The sequence below is a fragment of the Malus sylvestris genome, chromosome 13 (assembly GCF_916048215.2).
Source record: "Malus sylvestris chromosome 13, drMalSylv7.2, whole genome shotgun sequence".
In the NCBI taxonomy this organism is placed as follows: domain Eukaryota; kingdom Viridiplantae; phylum Streptophyta; class Magnoliopsida; order Rosales; family Rosaceae; genus Malus; species Malus sylvestris.
This window is the reverse complement of record NC_062272.1, coordinates 23,398,391-23,425,870: the sequence shown is the minus strand read 5'-3', so window position 1 is coordinate 23,425,870 and position 27,480 is coordinate 23,398,391. Positions and strand designations below refer to the sequence as shown.

The 27,480-nt window shown below is 37.4% G+C and overlaps 1 protein-coding gene and 1 pseudogene across 1 annotated transcript; one reads left to right on the top strand and one right to left on the bottom strand.

Moving 5' to 3' along the window:
• Positions 1-8,872: 8,872 nt before the first annotated feature.
• On the bottom strand, positions 8,873-11,673 carry LOC126597223 (probable RNA helicase SDE3; annotated as a pseudogene).
• Positions 11,674-13,864: 2,191 nt separating this feature from the next.
• Positions 13,865-14,245, top strand: LOC126595378 (uncharacterized). Its single transcript, XM_050261696.1, has one exon. The coding sequence runs from the start codon at positions 13,865-13,867 to the stop codon at positions 14,243-14,245; it is 381 nt and encodes a 126-aa protein (XP_050117653.1).
• The last annotated feature ends 13,235 nt before the right edge of the window (positions 14,246-27,480 follow it).

The following is a 27,480-nucleotide window of genomic DNA, read 5'->3' as shown; positions in this document are numbered from 1 at the left end:
GCCTTGAAAAAGACCATTGTGGCTACTTCTAGGAATCCCAGCGCAAGCCATCGTGCATCTAGTTATACTAGGGCAACTAGGCTCATACACGTCTGGATATTCGGAGTGTAAAGTTTATCCTCCCGTCTTAGAGAGCTGACCCATATGGGTGTCGGGGAATTGGTTTACCCTCTCGTACTGGAGAGCATGGTTGGTCCCTCGGGGGGCGCAATTCCTGCGATGAGTCCTTAAGAAGGGCGCAGTCTTCTTTTGAAGTGCAGGAATGATCAGTTGTTGTAAGCATGCAGCCGAGCCAAGTTGTGATTACTTCTGAATTTCTCATTGAAAAATGAGTGAAACGAACGAGAACTTAACTGTAAGGTAGGAACTGCATAACAACTGGATAGTCCTCAGCTTGTGAGGTGGTGCCCGTCAAGCTGTTTGAGTCTTCAGGCTTTGATGTAGCGGGAGGTCACACATGGTACTTCCTCAGATTGTAGGCGTTCCACTGCTTTTCGATCTTTTTGTCGTTTCATGGTGGCGAATGTGTAATTACTCTTGCCGCCTACTCTGTTGATCTTGTACTTGCCTTCCCAGATGGGATCCATCTTTTTGGAGTCCTCTCCGCGGGCAGTGATGAAGGCTTTTCTTAGGACTAGATCTCCGGGCTAGAACTGCCGAATCTTAGCTCTTTTGTTGTAGCTGGAGAAAAGCTGCTGCTGGTAGGCTGCAATGCGGGTATTTGTATGCTCGCGTTTCTCCTCTGCCAGATCTTGTGGCTATCTTCTCACTGTTCTGCTCAATGCTTGGTAGTAGAGCGGTGATACTTGGCTTGATGACATTGGGATGAATGATTGCTTCTTACTTGGCTTGATGACATTGGGATGAATGATTGCTTCTTAGCCGAATGCCAAAGAGAAATGAGTCTCATCGGTTGCTCGTCTTTTGGTGGTGCGATTTGCCCATAGACATCCGGGGAGTTTGTCTGGCCATTTTCCCTTCTTGTTGGTGAATGATTTCTTGAGGCAGTTGAGGATTATCTTTTTGGATGTTTCGGCCCGCCTATTGCCTTGAGGATATCTCGGCGTAGACATATGCTGCTTTATGCCATATTTTTGGAAGAACTTCACCAAATCTTTGCCCACGAATTGCGGGCCGTCGTTGGTGACGATGGATTAAGGGATGCCAAATCAGTAAATGATGTTCCTCCATATGAAGCGCTCTATGTCCGTCTGAATCGTGGTCGTCATGGGCTCTACTTCTACCTATTTGGTGAAGTAGTCAGTTGCCACGATCATCATGCCTTTGCCCCTAGTAGTCTGGCTGGTGATTAGTTGGGAATCAGAATGAATTGAAAGCTTTTTCACCGCCAAGTCTTTTTTCATTCGAAGGCCTGCTAGTGGAGCTTCGTACTCTGCTTCGTTGTTAGATGCTTTGAAACTTAGAGTGATCGCCTGCTCGAGCATTGAACCGTTTGGGGTGATAAGAACCACGGCTGCTCGCGAGCCTTTGTAGTTGGATGCGCCGTTGACATGCAAATGCCAGAAATCTCCATTGAGGGAGTAGGTGCGGCTAAAGTGTGCTCGACTGCCTTCGGGGCGTCATTAGGCTGCTCTGTTGCGTTATCAAGGCTAGGCGTGAAGGCTCGGCAGGGAGCCGTGGAGCTAGGGCCATGTTACATGTAGCAGGAGATGCTTAACTTTCGATATTGGGCCACTCTAGAGCTGAATAATGGAGTAAGGGTCGGCTAGGGCCGTGTGACGCACGGCAGAAGGTAGTGCTCAACTGCCGGTACATGTTGCTCTTATGTAGAATCTTCTGGGACGACGAGGATAAAACTTGCTTCTGAGTGTTCCTTACAATGTTCTTCTGCCCTTGGCGTGTCTTTTAAGCTGAGTTGTTGTGTTCGTCAGAAAGCTTTGCATCCACTAAGGTCTACTCATTTATCGTCGCACGTCTGGATTCAGCAGAATGGTGCATCATGATGATGACTGCGTGCGTTTGAAGGTAAAACTTGAGCTTTTAGGTTACAACAACTATTGCCAAAGTTAGCTTTTGAATTTCTGATAACATCAATAAGAGCTTTTAAACTGTGGAATACAACTAATAGCATCGATGAGAGCTTTTAAATTGTGGAATATAGGTAGTCGGGCCCCCAGCTTTTCTTGTATGATGGTAGAGCTTATTTCTGCTTCAGATGTGACTACTCGTCCAGTCAGATTTTGAATCTCCTTCAGAGTAGTGGGGAACTTCATATTCAAGATCGTCGAACTTCGTCCCAAAGTGCATACTTTTCTGCCAGAGCGAAAGAGTCTGCCAGAGTTAGATATTCTTTCATTATCAGTTTTCCAAATAGTGGGTGGTCCGCTGGAAGTCCTTTTTGGAAGGCTTCTCTAGCTATCGAGTCGTTACATCCGACTATTTTTGCCTTCTCTGTTTTGAACCTCCTCACATAGTCTCGAAGCGACTCATTTGGGTTTTTCTTGACGTCGAACAAATGGTCGGACTTCTTTTTGATCGAGCGATAGGATGAATATTCTTTGGTGAAAACCAAAGAAAGTTCGTCAAAATTCCGGATAGATTGTGGCGGCAGGGTGTAGAACCAATCTTGTGCCTCGCCTTGTAGAGTGGTGGTGAATATCTTGCACATGAGACCGTCGTTGTTTTGATAGAGGATCATTGTGCTTCGGTAGTGCTTTAAGTGTCTCTCCAGGTCTTCATCCTCTTTGAAAGATGTGAAATGTGGCATGCTAAACTCGCGTGGAGGCTCTGCCTGCTCGATCTTGTCCGTGAAGGGTGACTTGCTTATGTTGGTCATGTTCCGTCGTAGTGCCTCGTCGATGACCTCATTGCGTTGGAAATTGCGTAATCGCTTGGTCAAGAGTCTCTCTACTTCTTCCTGAATTTGTTTTTGTTGAGGTAGCGGAGCTCTCGGCTACCCCCAACCGTGACTTGCTGGTCTAGGCTGCTCTTCCATGTGTTTGGCTTGTCTATACCCCGGATGCAGTGCATGTAGCGCGTTCTTAGCAGGCGAGCGAGTTCTTCGCAGGCTGTCGGTTGCACTTAAGCCGTATTGAGTGACTGTTTCTCTCCATCCGTCGGGCTGCCTACTCCGATGTGAGGTGGATGATGCTCCTTGAGGGCTTAACCGTAAATGAACACTTCGCCTGGAAGGCTGCTCATGTTGACTATCGGAGTGTGACCCTAACCGTGAATGTATGCTCGTCTGTGGGCCTAGTCGAGAGTGCACGCTCCTCCACGCTCTAAGACGGGAGTATACGCTATCTCGGGGGCCCAATCGGGAGTGCACACTGCCTGAATGCTCAGTTCGTGGCTGATCGAGTGGCTGCTTACCGAGACGCTGCTGGAGAGGTTCTTTGTCTGCCCTTGTCCTACTTCGGGACACCACGTCTGGGGCACGTTGCATCTCGGTGCGCTGCAAGAGCCGATTCACCAAGGTCGTCTGCTGTGCGAGGACGCTTGTCAACTCTATGACTTGTCGAGACAAGTGTTGTTCTCCATTTGGGTTGGAAGAGCTTGGAAGGAATGTGCCTTCTTAAGCAATGGAAGAGTGGTAGACTCCGGGCACGAGATTTGAGTTGGGAAATGTCAAATTCGCGAAAAAATGTGGTGAGAATGCCCCCGACTCGATGGTAGGTCTGGATGGTTGAGATAGTCTTGGGCCGACTTGGGCTGCTTGGAAAGCCATGGGAGTAGACTGGGCCGTATGAGCAGGCTGGGCCTCGAGAGCAAGCTGGGCTGCGAGAGTAGGCTGCTCGGCAGGAGCAGGCTGGGCCACGGGAGTGGGCTACTCGGCTAGAACAAGCTGGACCACGGGAGTAGGCTGCTCGTCGAGAGCAGGCTGGGCCACGAGAGCAGGCTGCTAGGCGGGAGCAGGATGGGCTGTGAGAGCAGGTTGGGCCACGAGAGTGGGCTGCTCGATTGGAGCAGGCTGCTCGGAGTGTGATGCACATGGGTGCGAGGTTTGGGCTTGGCTTGGCAACGCGTTAAATTCACGTTGGGCTTGGAGTGACATGGCTTGGGTCGTGGCCTTGGTGCCGTGAGCCTTGGATGGCACGGCTCGGGCCGTGGTGAAAGCACCATGGACCTCGCCACGGGTGACTACCGAGGTAGCCACCGCGGTGGTTCTCGTGGTGGAAACTCGTGGTGGTGGTGCCGCTCCACTTATTGTCGCATTTAGCCTCACGGATCTCCGCAATCCCATTTCTTGAATATTAGAATTTTCACTTGTGGAATTTTCTAAATTTCTAGCCATTATATTTTTCTTATATGTTTTATCAAAGAAACTTTGCAAGTAAAAAATTCTAATAATAAGAACGTATGAAAAATATTCAAATGGACTAGAAAATAAAGAAAAAACCTTTTTGTGCGATAGTCTTCTACGAGTATGGATTTCAACTCTCAATGAAAGCACCAATTTGTGGATGCAAATTTTCTCCTCCTCGATCTTGGACGATTTTGCACCTACAAAACAACTAGCACCTTAGGTTAAGGCTAAAAGCCTCACGCGCCCACGATGAATGGGGGCTTTGGCCGAAGAACCTCCGATGCCAAAGTTAGAATTTTAGAGAGAAATAGTGTTTAGAGTATTTGGGATTTTTTGCAAGATGTTTGGAATGAGTGTTTGGTGAAAATAGGTCCCTATTTATAGGACTAGGTTGATCCACTTTTCAAAGGAAGTGGCCGGCCACTTTGTCCATTTTTTGGTGAATTTGTGGTTTAATTAGCCACTTTATTGACTAATAAAATATGATAGAAATAAATGGGGGGTTATCAAATTGAATGATTAGGTTTATTTGGGTAATAAAGTAGGAAAAGATAGGGAAGGTAGAAAGCTAAGGGGATGGCCGGCCATGTAGTGTTTTAGGGTTGAATTGGATGTATTTTGTGGTTATTTGGATATAATGGATGGTTTAATTGACAATTAATGGGTTAATTAGGCAATAAACCCATTAATTAGCCAATTAACATAATTTTAAAATGAATGTGTTTGGGAATTACCTTGTAGAAAGGATTTGATGAGATGGACTTTGAATTGTTACCTATTTTGGGCACTTCTGTCTTGGTTGAAAGAGGGTTGCCCGCTGCTTGCGCGTAGGAACCTCGTTGTACTGCAAGGGTATTTTTGTCCTTTTTGTCCAAAAATTTACGTGTCGCCTTGTGAATATTTTTGGCTCCACATCACTCACTCACTAATCCAACTAGATTAAAAATAATAAAATATTCAATTCATGTAGGAGTCGCCCGATCAGTGCGTTTTCCGGAAATGAGAAGCAAGGGGAGGGAAAGAAAAGGACTAGGGAAGGAGGGCGGGCGGTGCAGAAGGTGATGTCGTAGTACTTAATGAAGAAGGGACAACAGATTAATCTCTTGAGCAAAACAATGAAGACAAAACATGATTACTAGAATGATGTCTGAATTGAAGCATTGGATCTGTTATATGAAATTCAGATCTATCCCAATATCATCATTGTAAGGGACATAACAAACTTACCAATTCTGCCAAAAAAATAAGGGAACCCAACCAGGAAGCAATTAATAACACTAATTAAATTTTAAACGAGTCTGTCATCATCATTAATCTCTACTTTAAAGATACTAACTAAACAATTAAAAAAATACAGCAATGATGCATTAATTACAAAAACCCAGAAAAAGCTAAAAAATCCACCATCACTCATCAAATTCAAAACCCACCAAACCCCACATCCAGATTACAAAAACAATCCAAAATCCCAAATCTTTGAGCAAATTTAAGGGGGAAGAAAGCTACCCACTTCACCAAACCAATCATTTTCTCTGGGATTTCAAAGAAAAATTGAAGCTTTAAATATGTGGAAATTTAAATTATTTATCTATCAGAGAAGAACATCCCAGCACAAAAGCAACCAATGCAAAACAAAAGGGTCAATTTCCGAGACACAAAAGCACTCTTTGATGCCTCTCCTTCTCTGCTCTTCCAGGACATTCATCTCTCAAATCCGACCAATCAAGCTAAATCATTTACCAATCCCAAGTCAATGAAGTCAACGCACTCGTTTGACCCAAAATTCAGATCCAGAAATCCACGTTCCTCTAAAAAAAGGAACACCCAAGTGGCTCCTCCGAGTGCTCAAACAATGGAGGTTCTGGTTTTGTCGGTGGGTTTCTGGGTGTTGTGTTTGTAAATTGCAGTTATAGAGAAGGTGGAGGTGCGTGGAGGTGAGAAAAGGACCCAACAACCATGGCGCTTACTGACCCAAAAAAATTAAAAATTAAAAAACTAAATAAATAAAAAAGGACCCAACAACCACCCGCACCAACCCTTCTCTCTCTCTTCTCTATCTTCTCCCGCATCTCTCTCTCACTCTAACTCCCTCTTCTCTCTGCAACACCGGCGCCGAGGAGGAGAGCAGCGGAGAGAGGGAGGAGAAGAAGGGTCTGAAGACGAAGAGAGCGGAGGTGGGAAGGAGAGGAGGGTTTTGACGGCCGAGAGGAGGAGGAAATCGAGAGGTCGAGAGGAAGAGAGAGGTCGGAGGAGGTGTGGGGACGACGGCGAATCAGACGGAGGAGAGATATCAGAGGAGGGACTGGGTGGAGAGAAGGTAGGAGGGTGATGGGTGTGTAGGAGGGGAAGGGATTTGGATCCTCTCCTCCGCTAATGGAGAAGATCCTCCTGACCCATAATCGTGGGCCGTTGGATTTTTATCCCACGGCTATAATTATTATAACTTTAAAGGAACTCCTCTGTTTGTAGCCGTTGGATAAAAATCCAACGGTCCAAGATGATGGGTCAGGAGGATCCTCTCCATTAGCTCAGGAGAGGATCCAAATCCGAGGGGAAGGGGATCTGGGGTGTGGGTTGGTATTTTTGTTTTTTTGTGTTTTTTTTTTGGTGTGGGATCTGGATGTGGGCTTGGTTTTTTTGATTTCTTCAGTGGGGTGTTGAAGATTAGGGATGAGTAACGGTTATAGCGGGCAGGTAATCGCGGTTATTTACCCATAACCGTTTAAGCTTTTACCTGCACAACCTGTATTTACGTAAACTAGTATACCCATACCCATAACCGTTTATAAACGGTTAACCATAACCGTATACCCATTTAACTATAGCCGCGTACCCGTTTATCCATTTTTAACCTATTTACTTTTTTTTTCACCGTCTACCTATTTTTTTTTAACAACTTGAAAATTAAAAAGAAATTTGTCATAATTTTCTTTTTCTAACAATTAAATACCGTTACAAATACATTTAACATGAATTTTTGTATTAACGGCAATATGATTTATGAATGTATGTGATGTCTACCAATTATTTGACGGTCAATCTATTACAAGAATCATGCATGGTTGTAGGTTAATTAATATTCTTGTATACATACACACACACACACACACACACACACATATATATATATATATTATGACCAAAACTCCAAAAGACTAAAGGTAATCATTATCTTGAATTGGCCAAATATTGACGATATAACATTTAAAGACTCAAAAACAAAACTGTCGAACACTCTAATGTTTTAGTACATTCAATCACATATATTAAACATTGGGCCGTTCTATCAACTATATTTTTCTCTCAAGTGAGGCACATATATATATATATATATTATGAACCTTTTTTTTTATAGTTTTATATATATTAAAATAAATGGTTAAATGGGTACCCGTTTGTAACAGCGAGTAATACCCATAACTGCCCATTTAAATTTCACGGGTAAATGGTTATACCCATAACCGTTTATTTATCTAAATGGTTACCTGTAACTGTAACCGTCAAATTTAAATGGGCAGATAACCACGGTTACCTATAACAAATGAGTATTTGCCCATCCCTAGTGAAGATGGGGGAAGAGAGGCGGCGGTGGGATGGTGAAGGAAGGTTGGGTATGGAGGTATTAGGGGAGGGATGGGAGGTGGTGGTGAGGAAAGGATGGGTGTGAGTGGGGAGAGGGACGGAGGAGGGAGATCGCATCCCAGAGAGAGGAGAGAGAGAAGAGAGAGAGAAAGGGTGGTGGAGGAAGGTTAGGGGGGACGGGGAAGGGTTTGGTGGCTGTCGAAGAGAAGAAGAAAAAGGGTTGGTGCAGGTGGAAGGGAAGGCCAGATCCCTTAGGCAATTTCTTATATTTTTCAAATTTTTAATTTTTAATTATTTTAATTTTTGAATACTTAATTATTAAAAATATATTTTATTATTTTTTAATCCAGTTGGATTAGTGAGTGGGTCCCGTCTTTGGCCACATTAGCATTTAACAGAAAAAGTAACAGAAAAACTGACAGAGGTCTGACATTGGCACAAATTCGTAAGATGATGTATGACATTGTCATTTTTAAAAGATGAGGTATAAAAGTGTCGTCAGACCAATAGTTAAGATAGTTTTTTGTAATTTACCCTAAACTAAGTGTACCAAAGATGAGAATGCTTCGTTGGATGTGTAGGCACACGAAAAAGGATATGATTATGAATGAGGATATCCGAGATAAAATAGGAGTAGCTGAGATTGAAGGAAATATGAGAGAAAATCGGTTAATGTGGTTTGGACATGTGAAACTAAGGCCTACAAACGCTCCGTTAGAAGATGTGATTACGAGACAAAAGTTTAGAGACGAAGGGGTAGATGAAGACCTAGGAAGACTTGGAAAGTGATAAGAAAAGATTTGGAGTACTTGGATCTAACGGAAGACGTGACACAAAATCGAGCACAATGACGTTCTAGGATTCATACAGCCGATACCACTCAGAGGGATAAAACTTTGTTGTTGTTATTGTTGTTGTTGAGTTTTCAACCAAATATCAGAGGTTAAAAGATTTGGAGTGGCGAATACTCCATAGTACCATAAAAAATCTCCATCTCATAAACCGCATACATAAACCAAGACATCTACGAAAATGGTTTGAACTTTTAAGCTTAATACACAAGAAATCATCTGCAGAACACCAAGACGTGTCAGTACAATAACTTATACGTACACATCCAAAAGATAACATATACCGTACACATTCGAATAATTACGTACACATTCGATGGCGCTTGACAAACAAACCCATAAAGTTCAGGCCGTAGCCTGTAGGTGTTCAATGAGTCAGACTCTTGAATCCTTGATAATGCTCCAATTGTGTGGTGAACATTGGACTGAGTCTTCTATATTATATGGCACTGACTTGGAAAGTCTTTCAAAGAATGAAATCTTCAGCCCCTTATTCCTTCCAATGTCAGCTCGAATCCAAGACGAACGGTTTCCTGGTTCACCGGTAACTATAACAGTAGTATTCTTGTCAGCGAAAGTAGTCAGGGCCACCATTGTTTCTGGCTCAATAGCAGACGAAGCATCCACCAGAAAAATATGACTAAAATGTCCAGCAGTTAGGCCCTTATCATGTAGCCGAAAGCTACTCATGTAAGTGGAGAAGATCACTCTGAATTTACAAAGTTCCTCCGTCGGAGGACAAGAGAAGTAGGGCTCTTTGTAAAGGCATGACGGGAGGATGTCTTCGGGTACCTCATCTTTCTCGCGGAATGCAGCATTCGCTCGAAACATGTCCGACTCAGGAATCCATTTCAACAAGCTTCTCATAAGCCCATCACAACAGCGGTTACTAGGAGCACATATGAGCATCCTATTTCCGTGTGAAGTTTGACATAACTGGTGCACTGCTTCACTAACCACCAGTCCAGTTCTAGATAGCCCAAAATCGCTCCTTTCAACACAGAGCTGGCCAGCCAATAGGTAAGGTGGTGAGCCACGAATGCTTACAATACGACAAACTGCAGATAATTGATTGGGATCAAGTTTATGACCGGTGCACAGCAGCCGCGATGCAGTGGGAATACTCGCACGCGAAACAGACTCAGGGAAGAGGAAGTTCCTAAACAAAGCCTCTGATGCATTTTGTACAGCTTGGTGAGCTCTTTTCAAACAGACCCTATTGAATGAGAAGCTGACATCATATTTTTGGGCCGAATAGTGATTGACATAAAAGTTATCTTCAAATTCCACTAAAACAACACTGCTTTTGACGACGCGATATATAAAGCCCTGTATAACACGTAAAATCATGTTGATGGATAAGTTTAGAAATGAGATACACGTTTAGAATCCAGAGCATGTTGATGGGTCAATGATCGTAGTTTACCTGAAATGGCTCAGCTTTTGTCCCCGATGGTCGCACATAGACCAAGTCCCTCGACAAAAGAAATGGGCGATTCGAAGGAAAATAAGCCATATCAAATGCTACCAAGGTTTTCTCTTCTTTGTCTGGTTTTTTAAAAATTGCTGCTTCCTGCAACTCCACAGGGACATTCTCCAATTTCGAAGTGAGGCCATTTCTGATTCAAAGAAAAGCATGAGTTTTACTTCAATGCAAGGATTCAAAGCATACAAGAAAAACCGAGAAATTAACAACGTTGCATCTATCACAACCCCCTACGATCAACCAATTCATACGACCAACCAATGCCTGCAGTAAGATTACTACGAACACAACTTAACGAGACGTCATATGCAGATACAGTACAGAGAGTATCCCTCTTATCTTTCAAATTTTTTCTAAGTAAAAGATTTTTTTCTTAACTAACAAACTAAGAGGAAAAATGCATTACGAAATTGGCAAGATTCAGGCGTACCTCGTAGTATAATTCTTCAGCATATAAGAGAGCAGCGAAGTAATCCTTATATGTCGCGGGAGACAGAGGCTGGTTTAGAACTTTGGGTGCGATGCCATTCTTGATCAAATCTTGGATATCGTCAGGAATTGCGAATAGAGGTAATGACTCATTCTCAACCCACACATAGCTTTTCTTCCCCTTTTGATCCAATACATTTGAAGAGGCGGGGGATAGAACCGGCTTAAACGTTGGATGGAGCTTAGTGGAAGATACGGCAGGCCCAGTAGGGGAAGATGGAGATGGTTTTGAAGCACATACCGGAGGGGGATTAGGAGAAAATGGAGACGATGCATTGAGAGAAGAAGATTCCGGTGGTTTAAACAATGACGTGGAAGGTTTCGGGGACGATGAAGATGGATTACAGGGAGATGAGAGTGGTTTAGATGGAGGAAATGGGGGTTTGAGGGACGATGAAGATGGATTACAGGGAGATGAGAGTGGTTTAGATGGAGGAAATGGGGGTTTGAGGGACGATGGAGATGGATTACAGGGAGATGAGACTGGTTTAGATGGAGGAAATGGGGGTTGAGATTGCTCATAGGAACGGGTTTGTGTGCGATTTTGAACGTGAGAAGCAGAATTAGAATCATGCTCATCTTTACCGCCAAAAATCCATCTCCAGAAGTCACTAAAAATCGACATGAAAATGGATGATGCAAGAAACAACTTGAAAGCACTCACCAGATTCACCTGCCAACTGACTGAAGAGAGCTTTGATGAACAACTGACTGACTGAAGAAAGCGAAGCTCAAGTCAAGACTACTGCCGCGTACTACATAAGCAACATCTACTGCTACGTACTACATAAGCAACATTACGAATCCACGTCTTATAATATAGGAAAAACTAATGATAAGAACATGAAAATTTTGAATGTTATCCAAAAACCATGTAATTATTAACAGAAAGGAAATCTAGGGTTTCAGTAGAAGAACTTCGATAAAGAACAGAGAGAAATGTAGAGAGAGAGACTCAAATGAATGTTTTCTTATTTCTGTCACACAATCTTACAAGAGAAGAATTTTCTACTATTTATAGTCTACTCTATTTAGTAACTGCCTTGCTTAACTACTAAGCAATTATACATTCATCTTATCCATTACAAACCTGCCACATGGCACCTTAACTACCCTTTGATCTTTTTAATTATTAGTAATAACTTTATGGGGTGTGCTATCCACACATTCCTTTTTACTTCTCACACACCCCTTGTTAATTTATGTCCGTTGATCTTCTTCAATTCATCTTATTCGACAGCCGAAAACTAAAAAGGTGTGAGAGAAGTAAAAAGGGATGTGTGGATATCACACCCCTAACTTTATTTAATAGTTATGACAAAACTCAATATTGAATCAGTCCAATTAAAATGGTCCAAACACGACATTTCCAATTTTACCCTTAAATCCTTCAACACTTGGCACGCCCAGACCCGTTTAACATTTCTCTTTCTTTTGAGATCTCTCTGCTATTCTCTACTTCCATAATCTCAAATCCTTCCATGCTCGGCACACCCACACTTGTACACACGCATGCAGACTTAAAGAGAGCAAAATTACTATGAATATCAATAACCCAAAGAAAAATATCAGACATTTATGTGATCGAAGCTTTGATTGCACATGTTGTGCACAGTCGCCCAAACCTGAACTTGCCGCCGTAGCTATATCTGATAACCCTCACACACAAATCCATAATTTTTCTTAAAAAATTAATATAAAAAAAAAAACAAAATTTTGATGTTTTCGCCACTTGCCCCCATAAACCCATCTCCAGCCATTGGGCTAAAAACCAATTTTTTTAGCCTAGAAAATTTAGCTTTTAGCCCAGAAACAACTTTTTTGCTCCAACCCTTCTGACATAAAATTGTAGCCTGAGATTATTAAGACCAACTCCAATGTTGGGCTAAAAGCCAAATTACCCCCCCAAATTCCCCCCCAAACCCAATCCAACCCAAGAGGAAAATTTGGGCTAAATGCTAAATGCTATACCAAGGCCAGATTCCCCTCAAAATTTAGCCCATAAATCGGAGTGGGCTCCACCGAACCGAGTGAAAAGGGGTGTTTGTGCGCCAAATGCAGCCCACCCACTATCCCAACTCGTGCGACGCGCGACGCCTCAGACAGCGAGGGCCTTGCCCACGTGGGCCTGTCAGCCACATTCCATAGCACCTCCAACGGCTACTTCCATCCAACGGTCACGATCTACAGGCCGTTGGTTAATCCAATGGCCTAGATTCAATTTTTGTTTTTGTTTTTATATTTATATATTATTGAATCCAACGACTAAGATCGAATATAATCAAATCTAACGGTAAAAAAAAAAGATCTAACGGCCCAAATTTAAATTCAACAGCTAAAAAAATTAAAAAAAAAATTTAACTCAAAATTCACCCAAAATCCACCCAGGGTTGAAAGATTGGTGAAAGTTGAAGGCTTGCTTTGTGGAAAATTTAGTGATTTTTCAATATTTATCGGAATTTAAATTTTTTTAGATTAAAATGTTTATAAAATTAATTTACTATAGTCTACATATTTATTTATTTAAAAAAAAATTTAATTAAAAAAAAAAAGCCTAAGTTTATTCTTTAATATTCCCGGGCTAAAATTTTAGGCCAGAATGGTTGGAGCAGAAAAGTTGTTTCTGGGCTAAAAGCTAAATTTTACGGGCTAAAATATTTGACTTTTAGCCCAACCATTGGAGATGATCTAAAGAATGAAATTAGGCTAGTTTTTTTCTTAAATTAAATTTAAAAAAAAAATATGTAGACTATCGTAAATTAATTTTATGAACATTTTAATCTAAAAATATTTAAATTCCGATAAATATTGAAAAATCACTAAATTTTCCACAAAGCAAGCCTTCAACTTTCACCAAACTTTCAACTTTCACCAACTGTTCAACACCAAACTTTCAACTTTCATCAATCATCCTCTATATAAACACATGTCCCATATTAGTTGATCACACAATCTTTTAACCTTCAATCATCTTCTATATTCACCAATCTTTTAACCTTCAATCATCTTCTATATTCACCAATCTTTTAACTTTCAAAGAGTTTTTGTTTCCAAAAAATCCTCAATATCTCATCAATGGGTGATAGAAGAAGGCGTAGCAGGGCAATGCATATGGCACAATATCAAGCAAGGCTTGACATTGAGGATGCATAATTGATAAACACCGAAGCTGAACTTGTAAACTCGCTCATGCAATATGAGCACCATGGCGAATCTAGCCATCGTGGTTCTGTCACGGGACGTTCATTTGTGCAGTGTGATAGAGAAGAGTGTCATAACCGAATGATGAAAGATTATTTCATCGAGTGTCCGAGATTTCCTGCTCATGATTTTCGGAGGCGGTTTCGGATGAGGAGAGAGCTTTTTGAAAGCATCTTGAACGCAGTTGTCAATCATGACCACTACTTTGCAAGGAAGATAGATGCCGTCAGCCGCCAAAGTTTATCACCTCATCAGAAGCTCACATCTGCATTTCGGATGCTAGCTAATGTGTGCTTTGCAGACTCAACTGACGAGTATTGTCGAATTGCGGAGAGTACTGTTATTGAGAACCTGAAGCGCTTCTGTTAGGCAATTCAAGTCATATATGGAGCCATATACCTCCACAAGCCAAATCGTGAAGACTTGAAAAGGCTACTACTCAAGGCAGACAAAAGAGGCTTCCCTGGCATGATAAAAAGTTTCGATTGTATGCATTGGGAGTGGAAGAATTGTCTTACTGGTTGGGTTGGCCAATTCAAATGCCGTTATAACAAACCAACCATCATGCTCGAGGCTGTGGCATCTTACGACACGTGGATTTGACATGCATTCTTCCGTGCTCCTAGATCAAACAACGATATCAACGTTCTTTGGTCTTCTCCTTTGTTTGATAATGTTGTGAATGGATGGGCACCAGAATTTCGGTATAAGGTAAATGGTAATAGGTATGAGCTAGGTTACTACCTAACTGATGATATTTATCCTAGTTGGTCTACCTTTGTCAAAAGTTTTTCTCATCCTGATAGTGCAAAGAAGAAATTATTTTCGTAGAGGCAAGAGTCTTACAAGAAGGATGTGGAGAGAGAGTTCGGGATCCTACAAGCTTGATGGGCGATTGTTAGAGGGCCTGCATGATTTTGGCATATCGAAGACCTCCATTCAATCATGTTGACGTGCATAATTTTGCACAACATGATTGTGGAAGATGAGTACATCGAAATTGAAGAAGATTCAGACGAAGATGTGGATGATGACCAACCAACACATGCGAGAGCTATTGCAAGAGATGTTGAATATCTCGCTCTAACCACATATGAGACCCGACATGATAGGGTTACCTTGAGTGAGTATATGAGACGTTTAAATAGAATTCAAGCTCCTCAAGGTCATGACACATTCCGCAAGGATTTGGTTGAGCATGTATGGCGCTGAGAAGATGAACGTTGATGATGTTGGTTGAGCATTTATGTAATAATTTTAAGTGTACTATGTTGTTATTTTCTAATAATAAATTTAAGTGTCTTCTTGTGCAAAGTATTTTGTCTAGTACATTGGATAAATTATTGAATGGAGGTTGAATTATTGAAGGCATCTATTCTACATCAAAGTGTGGAATAATAAGTACAATAATTATTGAAGGCATCTAGATTAATAGAAACAATAATTAATAAGACATAAATTTAATAAAGTACATAAACCACATAAACTTAATACAAACGACAATTAATAAACTACATAAACTTAATACAAACGACAATTAATAAACTTAATTAATAAAGCACATAATTCATACACTACATAAACTTAATAATCATGTCCACCATCTTGACTTGGTGATGGACTTCGTGGTTGACTTGGGATATAAGGTTTAGAGGATTCATCATCTTGAAATAAACTCCTTGAGGCGTACTTTCACAAAATTTCCTTTTGCTTACCACTTAAGAACTTCTTCCTCTATGGAGTGTATTTGTTGAGGTCTTCCATCATCAAATTAATTTCAAACCTATCTTGCTCCCTATCCTTCATTTGCAAACACATTTGGGCCGCTTCTTCTTGGCGAGAGCTATGAGTTTCGTTCAATTTTGCAATTCCGGTAGCAAAGTGTCCACTCATCGGATTTTGGGACTTCCCTTTTCTTTTTGCTTCCTTTTGCTTATCTCTCCCTGGGGGCCTTGCAAAAGAAGGAGATGGGGTCATTTCATCGACACCTTCATCTTCGGCATTTGTCTGTGCACGTTGAAATAATCTTCCCCATTGTTGGTCCGCATCGGTTCCCCACCTCGGACAATCCTTGAGGATGTCCCAAGCATGTTGCAACTTAAAAACTTGATTTTTTGGTGTTACTCTTGTCTTGTAAATTTCCATTGCTTTGTCACCTTATGCAAAAAATACATAAAAATAATTAGTTGCAAATAATATTATGTACATGACAAATAAAATATCAAGAAAAAAACTCACAATTTCTGTGGCGCTCCTTCTACTAGCCATGCCAACCACGGCTCTCTCCAAGCTTCCCTTTCATAAAGTGCATGCTTTGTTGATAGTCTTCCATTGATCATAAACACCACCACCGTCCCGCCCACCGCCGTTGCAGTTTTCTTGAAACATTGCAATGATTTTATCCCACAAAACCTTTTTATTTTGTTTGTGCCAATTGCACCATCTTCGCTAACAGAAACCCATGCCAAGCATAAAACAACATCTTACTCACATGTCCAATTACGACCTCTAATATGCTCTCTTGCCATGTTGAACAATTTGGAAATGGAAAGAAATGGCAGAAAGATAAATTGGAAGAATTGTAGGAGAAAATTGAGTTTTGTGTGGATGTTTGAACAAATACATAGGTATTTATAGAGTTTTTAGGTGAATTTTGAGTTAAATAATTTTTTTAATTATGTTATCTGTTGGATTTAAATTTGGGCCGTTAGATCTTTTATTTTACCATTAAATTTGATTATATTCGATCTCAGCCGTTGGATTCAATAATATATAAATATAAAAACAAAAAAAAAATGAAATTTGAATCTAGGCCGTTGGATTAACCAACGGCCTGATGATCACGACCGTTGAATGGAATGAGCTGTTAGGGCTCATGCGAAACGTGGCCGACAGGCCCACGTGGGTGGGTCCCTGACGGTCGGAAACCTCGCGCGTTAGGCGTCATCGTGGGATGCATTTGGAGCCCAAATGCTGAAAAGTAATCCATTCGGTGGGGCCCACACCGACTTTTGGGCTAAATTTTGGGCGGAATTAGGCCTCAGTTCCTCATTTAGCATTTAGCCCAAAGTTTTCTCTTGGGTTGGATTAAGTTTGGGGGGAAATTTAGACCATAACCTAGGGTTGGAGGTGGTAAGAAGACCAGCAAGAGTAGTGGTAGAGAAAGTTTTTTTCTTTTCTACCTTCAGCTTTTTCCTCACTTGCTATCAATGGTATGCTTCTGAAATTTTTTCTGGGAATTCAACTTATGCTCCTTTTTTTTGGGGGTCATTTGGGTTGAGTGGCATTAGTAATTTTGTACCTTTAATTGCTTCTTTCCCTGATTTGGGGGCTTTATTTATGATTCATACTTTTGTTGAGCTTTAAGAGGAAGTGAGTGAGTGAGTGAGGAGAGAGATAACTTTGGTATTGGAGAAGGAAGATTATTACTGCTACTAGTTATGATTTTGCTTGAATTGGTGATGAGAAAATGATGGGTTTTGTGGTGGTGGTGGAGGAGAAGAAGGAAGGTGGGCCTTCTTAGTTTCGACTTTGACCATAGAAAAAAAGAGATGAAATGAAGTAGGAAAAATTGGGGGAGAAGGAAGAAAATAAAAGAGATCCCCTTTGGAATTTTATCAATTAATTCCAAATCAGAAAAGGGCTTAACAAGCATGACAAGTAACAAAATAATTCATACTATTTCTGAAATGAACCAAAATAATCCACATTGTTTCTAAAGTGAAAAATAAATACTATTTATGAATCCACAACAAAATTACACATTATTTGTGAAACTGAATCAAAATACAATGCACTATTTTTAGAACTACACCTAAAATATCACACACTATTTCTGGAACTACAACAAAATAATCACACACTATTTCTGAAGCTATAGCAAAATAAGTTACACTATTTCTGAAACTTAACCAAAATAATCCACATTATTTTTGGAACTACATGAAAATAACCCACACTATTTCTAGAACTATAGCAAAATAACCACACTATTTCTGAAACTTAACCAAAATAATCCACACTAATTTTGGAACTATAGGAAAATAACCACACAATTTTTTAAACTTAACAAAAATAATCCACATTGTTTCTGGAACTACATCAAAATAACTCACACTATTTCTGGAACTACATCAAAATAACCTCATTATTTATGAAACTTAAGCAAAATAACCCACATTATTTTTGAAACTGAACCAAAATAATTCACATTATTTCTGAAACTACAACAAAATAACCCACACTACTTATGGTCGGTCGCTAAAATGCTTCGAGGGTCGAATTCCATCTTCCTTGTAAAATTGGGCCCAATTATCTCGAAAGTGGTCCATCCACTCCTCAAGAAATTTTTCTAGGTGACGGGTACATTGACGGAGCTTGAGTTCCCCTCCAGTTAAATGATGCCACATATCTATACAGGAGCTAGCAAGTATAAATATTGTTAAAATATTTAGTTTGGGTGGTTATTGTAACTTTATTAGCCAGGGTGGTAAATGACATAAGTTAAAGAAATATAGGTGTCATTTGTGCAATTTAAAAAAAAAAAATCTAATTAATTAAGACCCTACGCATAGAGGATTTAAAATGGCCCTTGGCCTAACAGTAATTTGAAAGTAAGAAATCAACAAGGATATGAGATTCGTACCTCTATGTTCCAGTTTTGCTTTGAGAATTTTCTGAGTTTCTTCTGCAAATGGCAATTTTGCTTTGAGAAATTCCTAATTTGTTGTGCCAATGTATGGTTTGAAAATGGGAATCCAAGTTCAAAGGGAATTTAATTTGAACTTTTAAGTTTTGTGAAATGGGATTTGTGTTTTTGGAATTGTAGGATTGCAAGTGGTCTAATATCCTAATTGATAAGGTGTTGAATTTTCATGCATGCGTTCAAAAATTCTATTTCTCTAAATTATTATAATAGTAACTCACACCCTTTCTTTAATAATCATAATTTAAAAAAAAAATAATAATAAAATTGCACGACTTGCATGCTCTGTGCCATAATGGTGGTGATGAAAACGGTTGTATGACTTGAATGCTCTGCCTAAATGGCAGTTAAAGAAATTGTCCTACTTCGAAGTTACCGTTTGATGAAAGCGGTTGGTGCTCTGATAATGCTAGTGTTTGTCCATAAAATTGTTGAGCGTAAAACTTCTCATTGCAAGTAAAAAAGATAATGCTAGTGTCACATGATCAACGTAGAGTAATAAGAATAATATTTGCATTCCCTAAAAATTTCATAATCAGAACCGTTCAATTTTTTTCGTGGCAGGCCAAGATTTCATGTGAAGAGGGGCACCACACAAGTATATAAGAAGAATATTATTTATAAAATTACTAAAGAAAAACATATATATATATATATATCCAAAAAATGAAGTAGTCAAAATTAACATATGTATACAATCATTATTATTCTCGATGAGTTTTCATATTTTGGAACCGTTGCATACTATTAAAAAAATTATTAAACTCAATAGAGAACATTACTAAAAAATTACAAACCCTAGTAAGAGGTAGGGTAGAGTAATAGAGAATTGAATAGAGTTTTGCAAACCTTATTGTTATTTATTCAATAATTTTGAAATGGTTGAATATAAAAATTAAAAAAGAAGAGGGGGAATAGCGCTACAGTGCATAAGTGAAAACCAGACTTTTTTTATAATTAAAAGTGAATGAAGGGTTTTAACTTAATGGTTATTGATTTGTGATGGAAAAGAAGAGAGATAATGATTGAATTTGTTGAAGTGTTGAGAAGGGTTGCGAAGCAATAGAAATAGGTGTAATACTAATCTTATTTTTTCTAAGTTAGGATAAACCTATGATCACTCTGGTCCTTCTATGCCTCTGCCAATGAATTTCTTAATCTTCATTTGAACATCATATTTGCAATAATATCTCAAAATAGATATTTTTAGTCATCCAAATATATCAAACAAATAGACGGCTCGTCATTAATATATTACTTGATACCTACATTGTTGATTTATTTGATATATCTGAATTACTAAACAATCTTCGATTGAAATGACTTTTGGTAGGAATGATCTTCAACTGAAGATTAAGAAATTGAACGATTCTGATTATCATATTGTTAGGGAAGACAACGTTATTTGTAAGGGGAGGAAATAATTAGGGTGGGCAAACGAGCCTTAGACCTGTGCGTCAGGGCTGATCCGAAATTTATATCTACAAAATGGGGTAGGACAGGTCCAAAAAATGAGGCAACGGGGTCCTGTCCTAGACCGTTGGAGAATTTATTGCAGTGTGTCCCAAGTCCACCCAGTGCTATGCTTGCTTCTGTGCTTGACTTGTTGTTGTGCAACGACAACTTGTTGTCTCTGTTTATTTGTGTGGGTTTGTAGTCTGCTGGTTTGATACTTTAATTGGTATATTGATATTAAATTATAGGGAAAACTATCCAAAACACCTTAGAAATGTTTCGTTTAACCATAAGGACATTCAATTTTGAAAATACCAAGGTTGCCCTTGAAAGCCTTCAGACACAATTGAATAAGGAGACAAAACATGCAGCAACCAGGACATTATGCAGAAAATTTCACATGAATCCACATGACGTTTATTAAAAAGCAAAAGGAAAAGACAAGTTTGGCAGATGCAGAAACAATATCAGCAATTTCAGAAACAGTGTGGCAGATGCAGAAACAATATCAACAATTTCAGAAACAGTGCACTATTCAAAAAAGTTGTTTGTCGTTTAGGACTTTGGTTTTGTATATAAGGGAGCTTTTCCTCTCATACACAACACACCTCAATATCACAACACATCAGAGACACACCATACACACACTATCCTTCAATCCTCATACACTCAAGCATCCAAAACCTTCCTAGCATCCTTTGTAAACTTTTCTTTGTAAACACTTTTCTTTTGTAAACATTCTATATATCAATAAAAGTTCAAGTGTAAATATTCAATTAATCTCCAAGCCTTAAGTAAGTTTTCTTTTCTTTCTTTAGTTTGTTTGTTTAATTAGACTTCTAGTCCAAAATAGGGAAACACTATTGTCGTTAGATTATTAAACTGCTAAACTGATGATCATACTTTGTTCGAGCACTCTGTTATAGTTGAATGCTTGCCATACAAATAACTGGACATTAACTAGGGTACCTTTGAGTTCTCTGTACCTCTGAGTTCAGCCTTTAAGGCTTTATACTTGTACTGTGACTGACCGTCATGCTGAAACATGTCGAGTTCCATGTGCAAGGTTTTATGTCTAGTTGTTATAATGGCCATCCAACTATTTAACCAGGCATGCGTTGCAAATGTGGTATCAGAGCCAAGTTTAGCATTTTAATAGTATAATTATAATAGTAAAGTACCTTGAGGACGGAAGTCATTGATGCAACTGATATCACACTTGTTTATTTTGTATGAACAACATATATTATTGTCCTTATAGACCTTGTCAACTAAAGCCACCAGGTATTTATTGTCCCAGACATCCAACTATAAGTAGCATAAAGAGAAGATTAGCATATATATCCAAAAGAATTATCAGTACTTTGAAGAAGCAAAAGTTTTATCTTGGTTACCTTGAACATCCTTCATTTATTCGTAGATATAATAACACAAAAGTGGAGCATAAATTTTTAGAAGCAAAAAGAGCAACATATCAAGTTTTAGAGACCTTGAGAGAAGAAAGAGAGTTTCTAAGAAACCAGTTAGTAATAACTTAGAGAAAGGTACACTGTAGTTTATGATAGATTATCTTAATTTAGAAATTAGTGAACTTCAAAAAAGAAAAATAACCTTAGACCAAAATAGTTTAGTTTGTTATTTTCCATTGAGAAAGCATAATCATATTTTGCATAGTGAAGAAAATCCACAAGCCAACAATATTGTAGATCTTATTATTAGTCAAGCAGAAAACATAAAATTAGAAAATAATAAGCACAATCATTTGTTAAACCAGTTGTTAGAGCATTTTCTGAAAAATTCCATAAAAATAATTAGACAAAATTTAGATTATATTGCATCTCAGTTAGAAGATAATAATAAAAATATTCAAAGGTTTCCTAGCAAAAGAGAGATAAAAGAGCTTGTTGATCTCATAGATTATAAGCCAAAGCAAGTAGAACTTAGATCATTAGAAGTAGTTGAGCAATTAAAATTAGAAGTTCAGAAAATTCAATTAGTGCAAAAAGAGTTGAGCGAACAAGTAGATAAGTTGCATAATAAAATAGATAAATTATTAGTTTAATGACCGATTATAGAACTAGCAGAAAATATATTCAAGTTTTAAAAGAAATTAGTAAGTTAGATAAAGAACCAGTAGGTTTAACAGATTTTTCAACATAAGTAGCCAGTAGTAATATTCCCATTAGGCAAAATAATTTAATTATTCAATTAGTTTTAAGTTTGGCTGAAAAATTAGATCAAGTTGAAGAACAAATAGCAGAAATAAACCAAATTTTACATAACACATCTTCATCACTTCCACCATCTTTGCTAGATAAATTAGAAAATTTAACTTTAAGTGCAAATAATCATATTAGAAGACCTAAGCTAAATCCGTTTGATAATAGAAAATGGAACTCTTTAGGAAAAAAAAGGAAAAAAAGTAGTTAGAGCTGAAGATACTTATCCAAATGAAGAAGAAGCACAAGAATTTATTAGAAGATGTTTTGAGAGAACACAAAAAAATAAATATAATTTGTATCAATTAGGTTTATTTGAAAATAAAAACAGAATTGTAAGTAGCACCAGTCAACATGAAGTTAGCTGTATTGATAAAGTAGTCACACGTAATTTAATTAGTAAAGAAGCAGTTACTCATTTGAGAAAATCACATTTTAGTCAGATTCATATATGAACAATGTTAATTGGAATAACAGAATTAACTAGAGCACAAGTAGGCACAAAAGCATTAGGTATACATATATGATGATAGATGAGATAATCACCAACAAGCAGCAATAGCAACAGCTGAAGTAGACTTAAGTTCAAACTTACCAGTCATAGGTTGTATTCCAAATTATGTTATGACGATTAATGAATTTAGTAAATATATTAAAGTGAGCATAAGAACAAAGAATTATAAAGTATAAAAAATTGTGTATTAGCTTAATGTATATAGGTAAAGTGTCTTATAGATATAGCTTAATGTATATAGGTAAAGTGTCTGATAGATATAATCATAAGTTTAATTAGAGTTTCAAAATTTAGTTCAAACATTCGGTAGTAAACATGTAAATATGATAGAAGAAAAACCCATAGATAATAGCTTTTTAGAAGGAACTTAGTGGACATTGCCTAATTTACAAGTAGCAACAAATAGATAACCAGATAAAGTACAAATATATAAAACTAATACAGGTCAAGCAACAATTAGGTTTAGTAATTATAAGCAACTAGAAAAAATAGAAGAGGATGAGAGTGAGATCGAAAATGAGAGTATACATATGACTTTTGATAATATAAATATTAATTTAGTTAAGCAAAATTTTGATCATATTGTAGATAAACTTATAGAAAATATTGATCATTTAGATGACGAACAATATTTGGAAAAATATAAGACATATGATTTAGGACTACATAGAAATTTAGACGAAGAGATGACAAAATTAATCTTAGAAATAGGAGTAGACATATTTTAGGATCAAAAGAATATAATAATTTATTAGAATTGAAAGCAGAATGTAATCCAGTAGAAGAAAGTAGTACATCAGGAGTAGAAAATCCAGGACACGCAAGTAGAACTAATCAACACTTTTTGAGACCAACAAATGAACAATATAATGAAAAAGCAAAAGTAGATTTCATAGAAGAAAGTATGATAAAACCACCTAGAAAAAATAGGATTCCATATTTGAAAGGGTTGGAACAAATAAATATAGCAGGTAACATATTAAATTTAGATAATGTAGATCCCCAAGATTGAGAAAGAACGATTGAAAGATGGGAAAAAGGCTGCGGACATGCAGCATTAATGTTAAATTTTAGTAATTCACAAAATATGTTAGATTACTTTGAGCATACTTTGGATGGTTTAGTTTTTGATTATTTTCAATCATGGAAAGTCCAAAATCTAGAACAACATTAGGCAGCTAAAACCCATTTTAATATTGATGGTTTTGTTACTTTGATTAAACAAGAGTTTTTAGATCATAATAGGTTAGATGACAGAAGCGAAAAAGAACAAATAAGTGCAATTAGAAATTTAGAACAATTACAAATTTGTGATTTACAGTATATAACTGAGTATACTACAGATTTCTTTAAATATTTAGGAAAAACAAGTAGAATTAGTGATATTAATTTGTTAGATACTTATATGACAAAAATAAAAGGACCAATAGGTGAAAAGATTTGGAATGAATGACAAAAGCATCCAAAGAAGAATGATATTGCAATAGGACCTATAATTCAACATGTATATGATATACTTAGACAAGAGTGTAGTCAAATAAAAGCTAAGAGACAAATTAGGAAACAATTTTACAGGAGTTGTAAAAATATAGATTTACCACAACAGTATGGTTGTCATAAGAAAAATAAGCATAAGAAAACATACAAAAAGAAATATAAGTCATATAAACCCTACAAATAGCATAAGAATTTCAGTATAAGACATTCAAGAACATATAGGAAAAGAAAATATATTCCAAAACAATTTAGAAAAAGAAGTGGCAGACCTTGGATTAGAAAATATAAAGCGACAAAAGATAAGAGTAGTTGTAAATGTTATTCATGTGGAGAAGCTGGACATATTAGACCTAAATGTCCAAAATTAGGTAAACAGTCGAAAGAAAAAATACATTTGATGGAGTTGTTTAAGTTAGAAGAAGATGAGGATATTCAGTTTAGATTAGACCTGTAAACGGGTCGGGTTTACTGGGTTTGGGTCGGGTTCAACCCAACCTGTTAATTTAACGGGTCATCCGAACCTGACCCGTTAAGCTAGCGGGTCACTCGAATCCAACCCGTTAAGCTAACGGGTCACCCGTTTCATCCGTTAGTCCTTTTTTTTAATTAACTGATTATTGACTCCAGTAAAAGAACCATGGAAACACCAAGTTTTAAGGGCAATTAAGAATTCGATATCGTATTCTAAAACAATAAAATCGTTTCTTGGACCGATAGCAGGTTTGGGATAGCATTTCCATATACAAATCTCCAGAAACAATAATAGTAGCAAGAGGAAATTGCCAAAAAACATGAAAACAACACTTTCAAATTGCTGAATTTCTACAATGAAATGGTATTTCTACATGAAAACACCGCTTGATGAATAGACACAGACCTTAACCTGGTCTTATTCTGAGCACTCGATTCTTGAAATCTAGATACTACAGCAAGAACTTAAAGTAGGATTAACAACTAATCAGACGTTAATCCCAAGCTAATCCCAAGGACAAACATTTAATCACCTCCAAACACAGATTATGAACCAAATGCACAATTACAGTACTAATACCAACTATGAAATTTGATGGATTAAAAGCAGGATTAACAACAAATGCATGGTAATAATCGAGAATTAAAGAAGAATGGCAGAGAGAGAACTCAAAGTTCAAACCTTTATCCAAACCATTTTCTGCTTTAGTTTCAGAAGAACCCAGAAACAAAAACATAAGAAATCGGATCCAAAACAACAAAAAACCCATATTTGAGAGAGAGAGAGAGAGAGAGAGAGAGAGAGAGAGAGAGAGAGGATTACCAGGAGCAATCTTTGAGGGAAGAAGATAAGGGAGATAACCGAAGCTAGAAGGGAAGGAGCACACGGGTCTCTTAGAGCAACGACGTGAAAGAGTAGAGATGGACTGAGTCACTGAGGTCTAAGGGTTTTACTATTGAAATAACACAAAAGTCCTCAATAAACGGTTGAAATGGGTGATTAATGGGTTTCGCGAGTTCACCCAAAATGACCCGTTATTTAACGGGTTGACCTGTTAACCACTCGACCCGTTTATCACTTACCTGAAAACTAATTTTAACGGGTCATGTCAGGTCGGGTTAACGGGTTGGGTTGAAAATGCCAGGTCTAGTTTAGATGATTTAAGTGATAATGAGAGTGTTTATAGTATAGATATTATTAATATGATAGATTCAGACTCAGAAGATTCAAGTAGCACAAATAGTGATCTAGAAGAGTATATGTGTGCATTCATAGAAGAGCAACATGAAGAATAATATAAATACATGAATTTAGGTTGGCCAGAAAAAATGTCATAAGTGTAGTAAATTAGTTGCAAATAAATACTATAATACATATTCAATATTATATGAAAAGTGTTATAGTAATAGGTTATTAGAAGTTAATTCAGCAGAATCAGCAGAATCACAAGAAAGTACTGAAATATTAGGAAATATTGTTCATAGTATAGAAAAACCAAAAAATAGTTCTTTAATTACCATAAATTGTGAAATAGAATTAGCAAAAGAACATAAGATACAAACAATAGCTATGATAGATACAGGGAGTACAAATAGTGTCATAAGAGAAGAGTTAGTACCAGAAAAATATAGACATAAATTAGCAAAACCAGTGAGAATAACACAATTTGATGAGAGACTAGTTTACTTAACATATTGTATAAATAATGAGTTTATTAAAGTAGAAAACAACAATTTAATTTACCATTAACATTTGTTTCACCAATAGGATCATATCCATTCATTTTAGGTTTAAACTTTTTGAAATGTTTACAAGGTTTTTTTTTATTTATGAACCCTAACATAACATTTTTCAAAAGCGGCATTACAATAACTGACCAAAGTAATATTGTAGAAGCATACAAAAGCATAAGTATAAAAGAGTCTAGTGGCCAAGATAGTTATCATTTAGAAAACTCAAAAGAAAATGATGAGCATAATAACGTAAAAGAGTTTGATGAAGACATATTTGAACATGAATACCCGATTTTAGAAGAAGGAACCCGTATATAAATATTATAGTTAAATAAACCAAAGAGTTTAGAAGAATTATTATAATTAGCAGAACAAACTAGAATTATAAGAGAAGACCCACAGTTACATTGGAGTAAAAATAAAATACTAGCAAAATTATATATAATCAACCCAGATTTAACCATTAAGATGGCTGATATGCCTTGTAGTTTAATAGATAAACAGTTTGAGCAGCCAATAAAAGAGTTGTTAAATTTAAAAATAATTAGACCCTTTAAGTCTAGACATAGATCAGCAGAATTTATTGTGAGAAAACATTCAGAATTAAAGAGAGGTAAGACTAGAATAGTTTATAATTACAAGAGATTAAATGATAATACATATGAAGAAAGTTATAAGTTACCAAATAAGGATGAGTTTATAAATAAAATTCAAGAGAGTAAATATTTTAACAAATTTGATTGTAAATTGGGATTTTGGCAAATACGATTAGCAGAAGAATCAATTGAGTGAACAACTTTTACTAGTCCACAAAGATATTTTGAGTGGCTTGTTATGCTATTTGGACTTAAAAATGCTCATTTGATCTTTCAAAGAAAGATGGATCAAATTTTCAAGAAATATGATATTTTTTTTAGTGTTTATGTAGATGATATTTTAGTATATAGTAAAAATAGAAATGAACATAGGAAGCACTTAGAGATAGTTTTACAAGAATTTATCAATAATG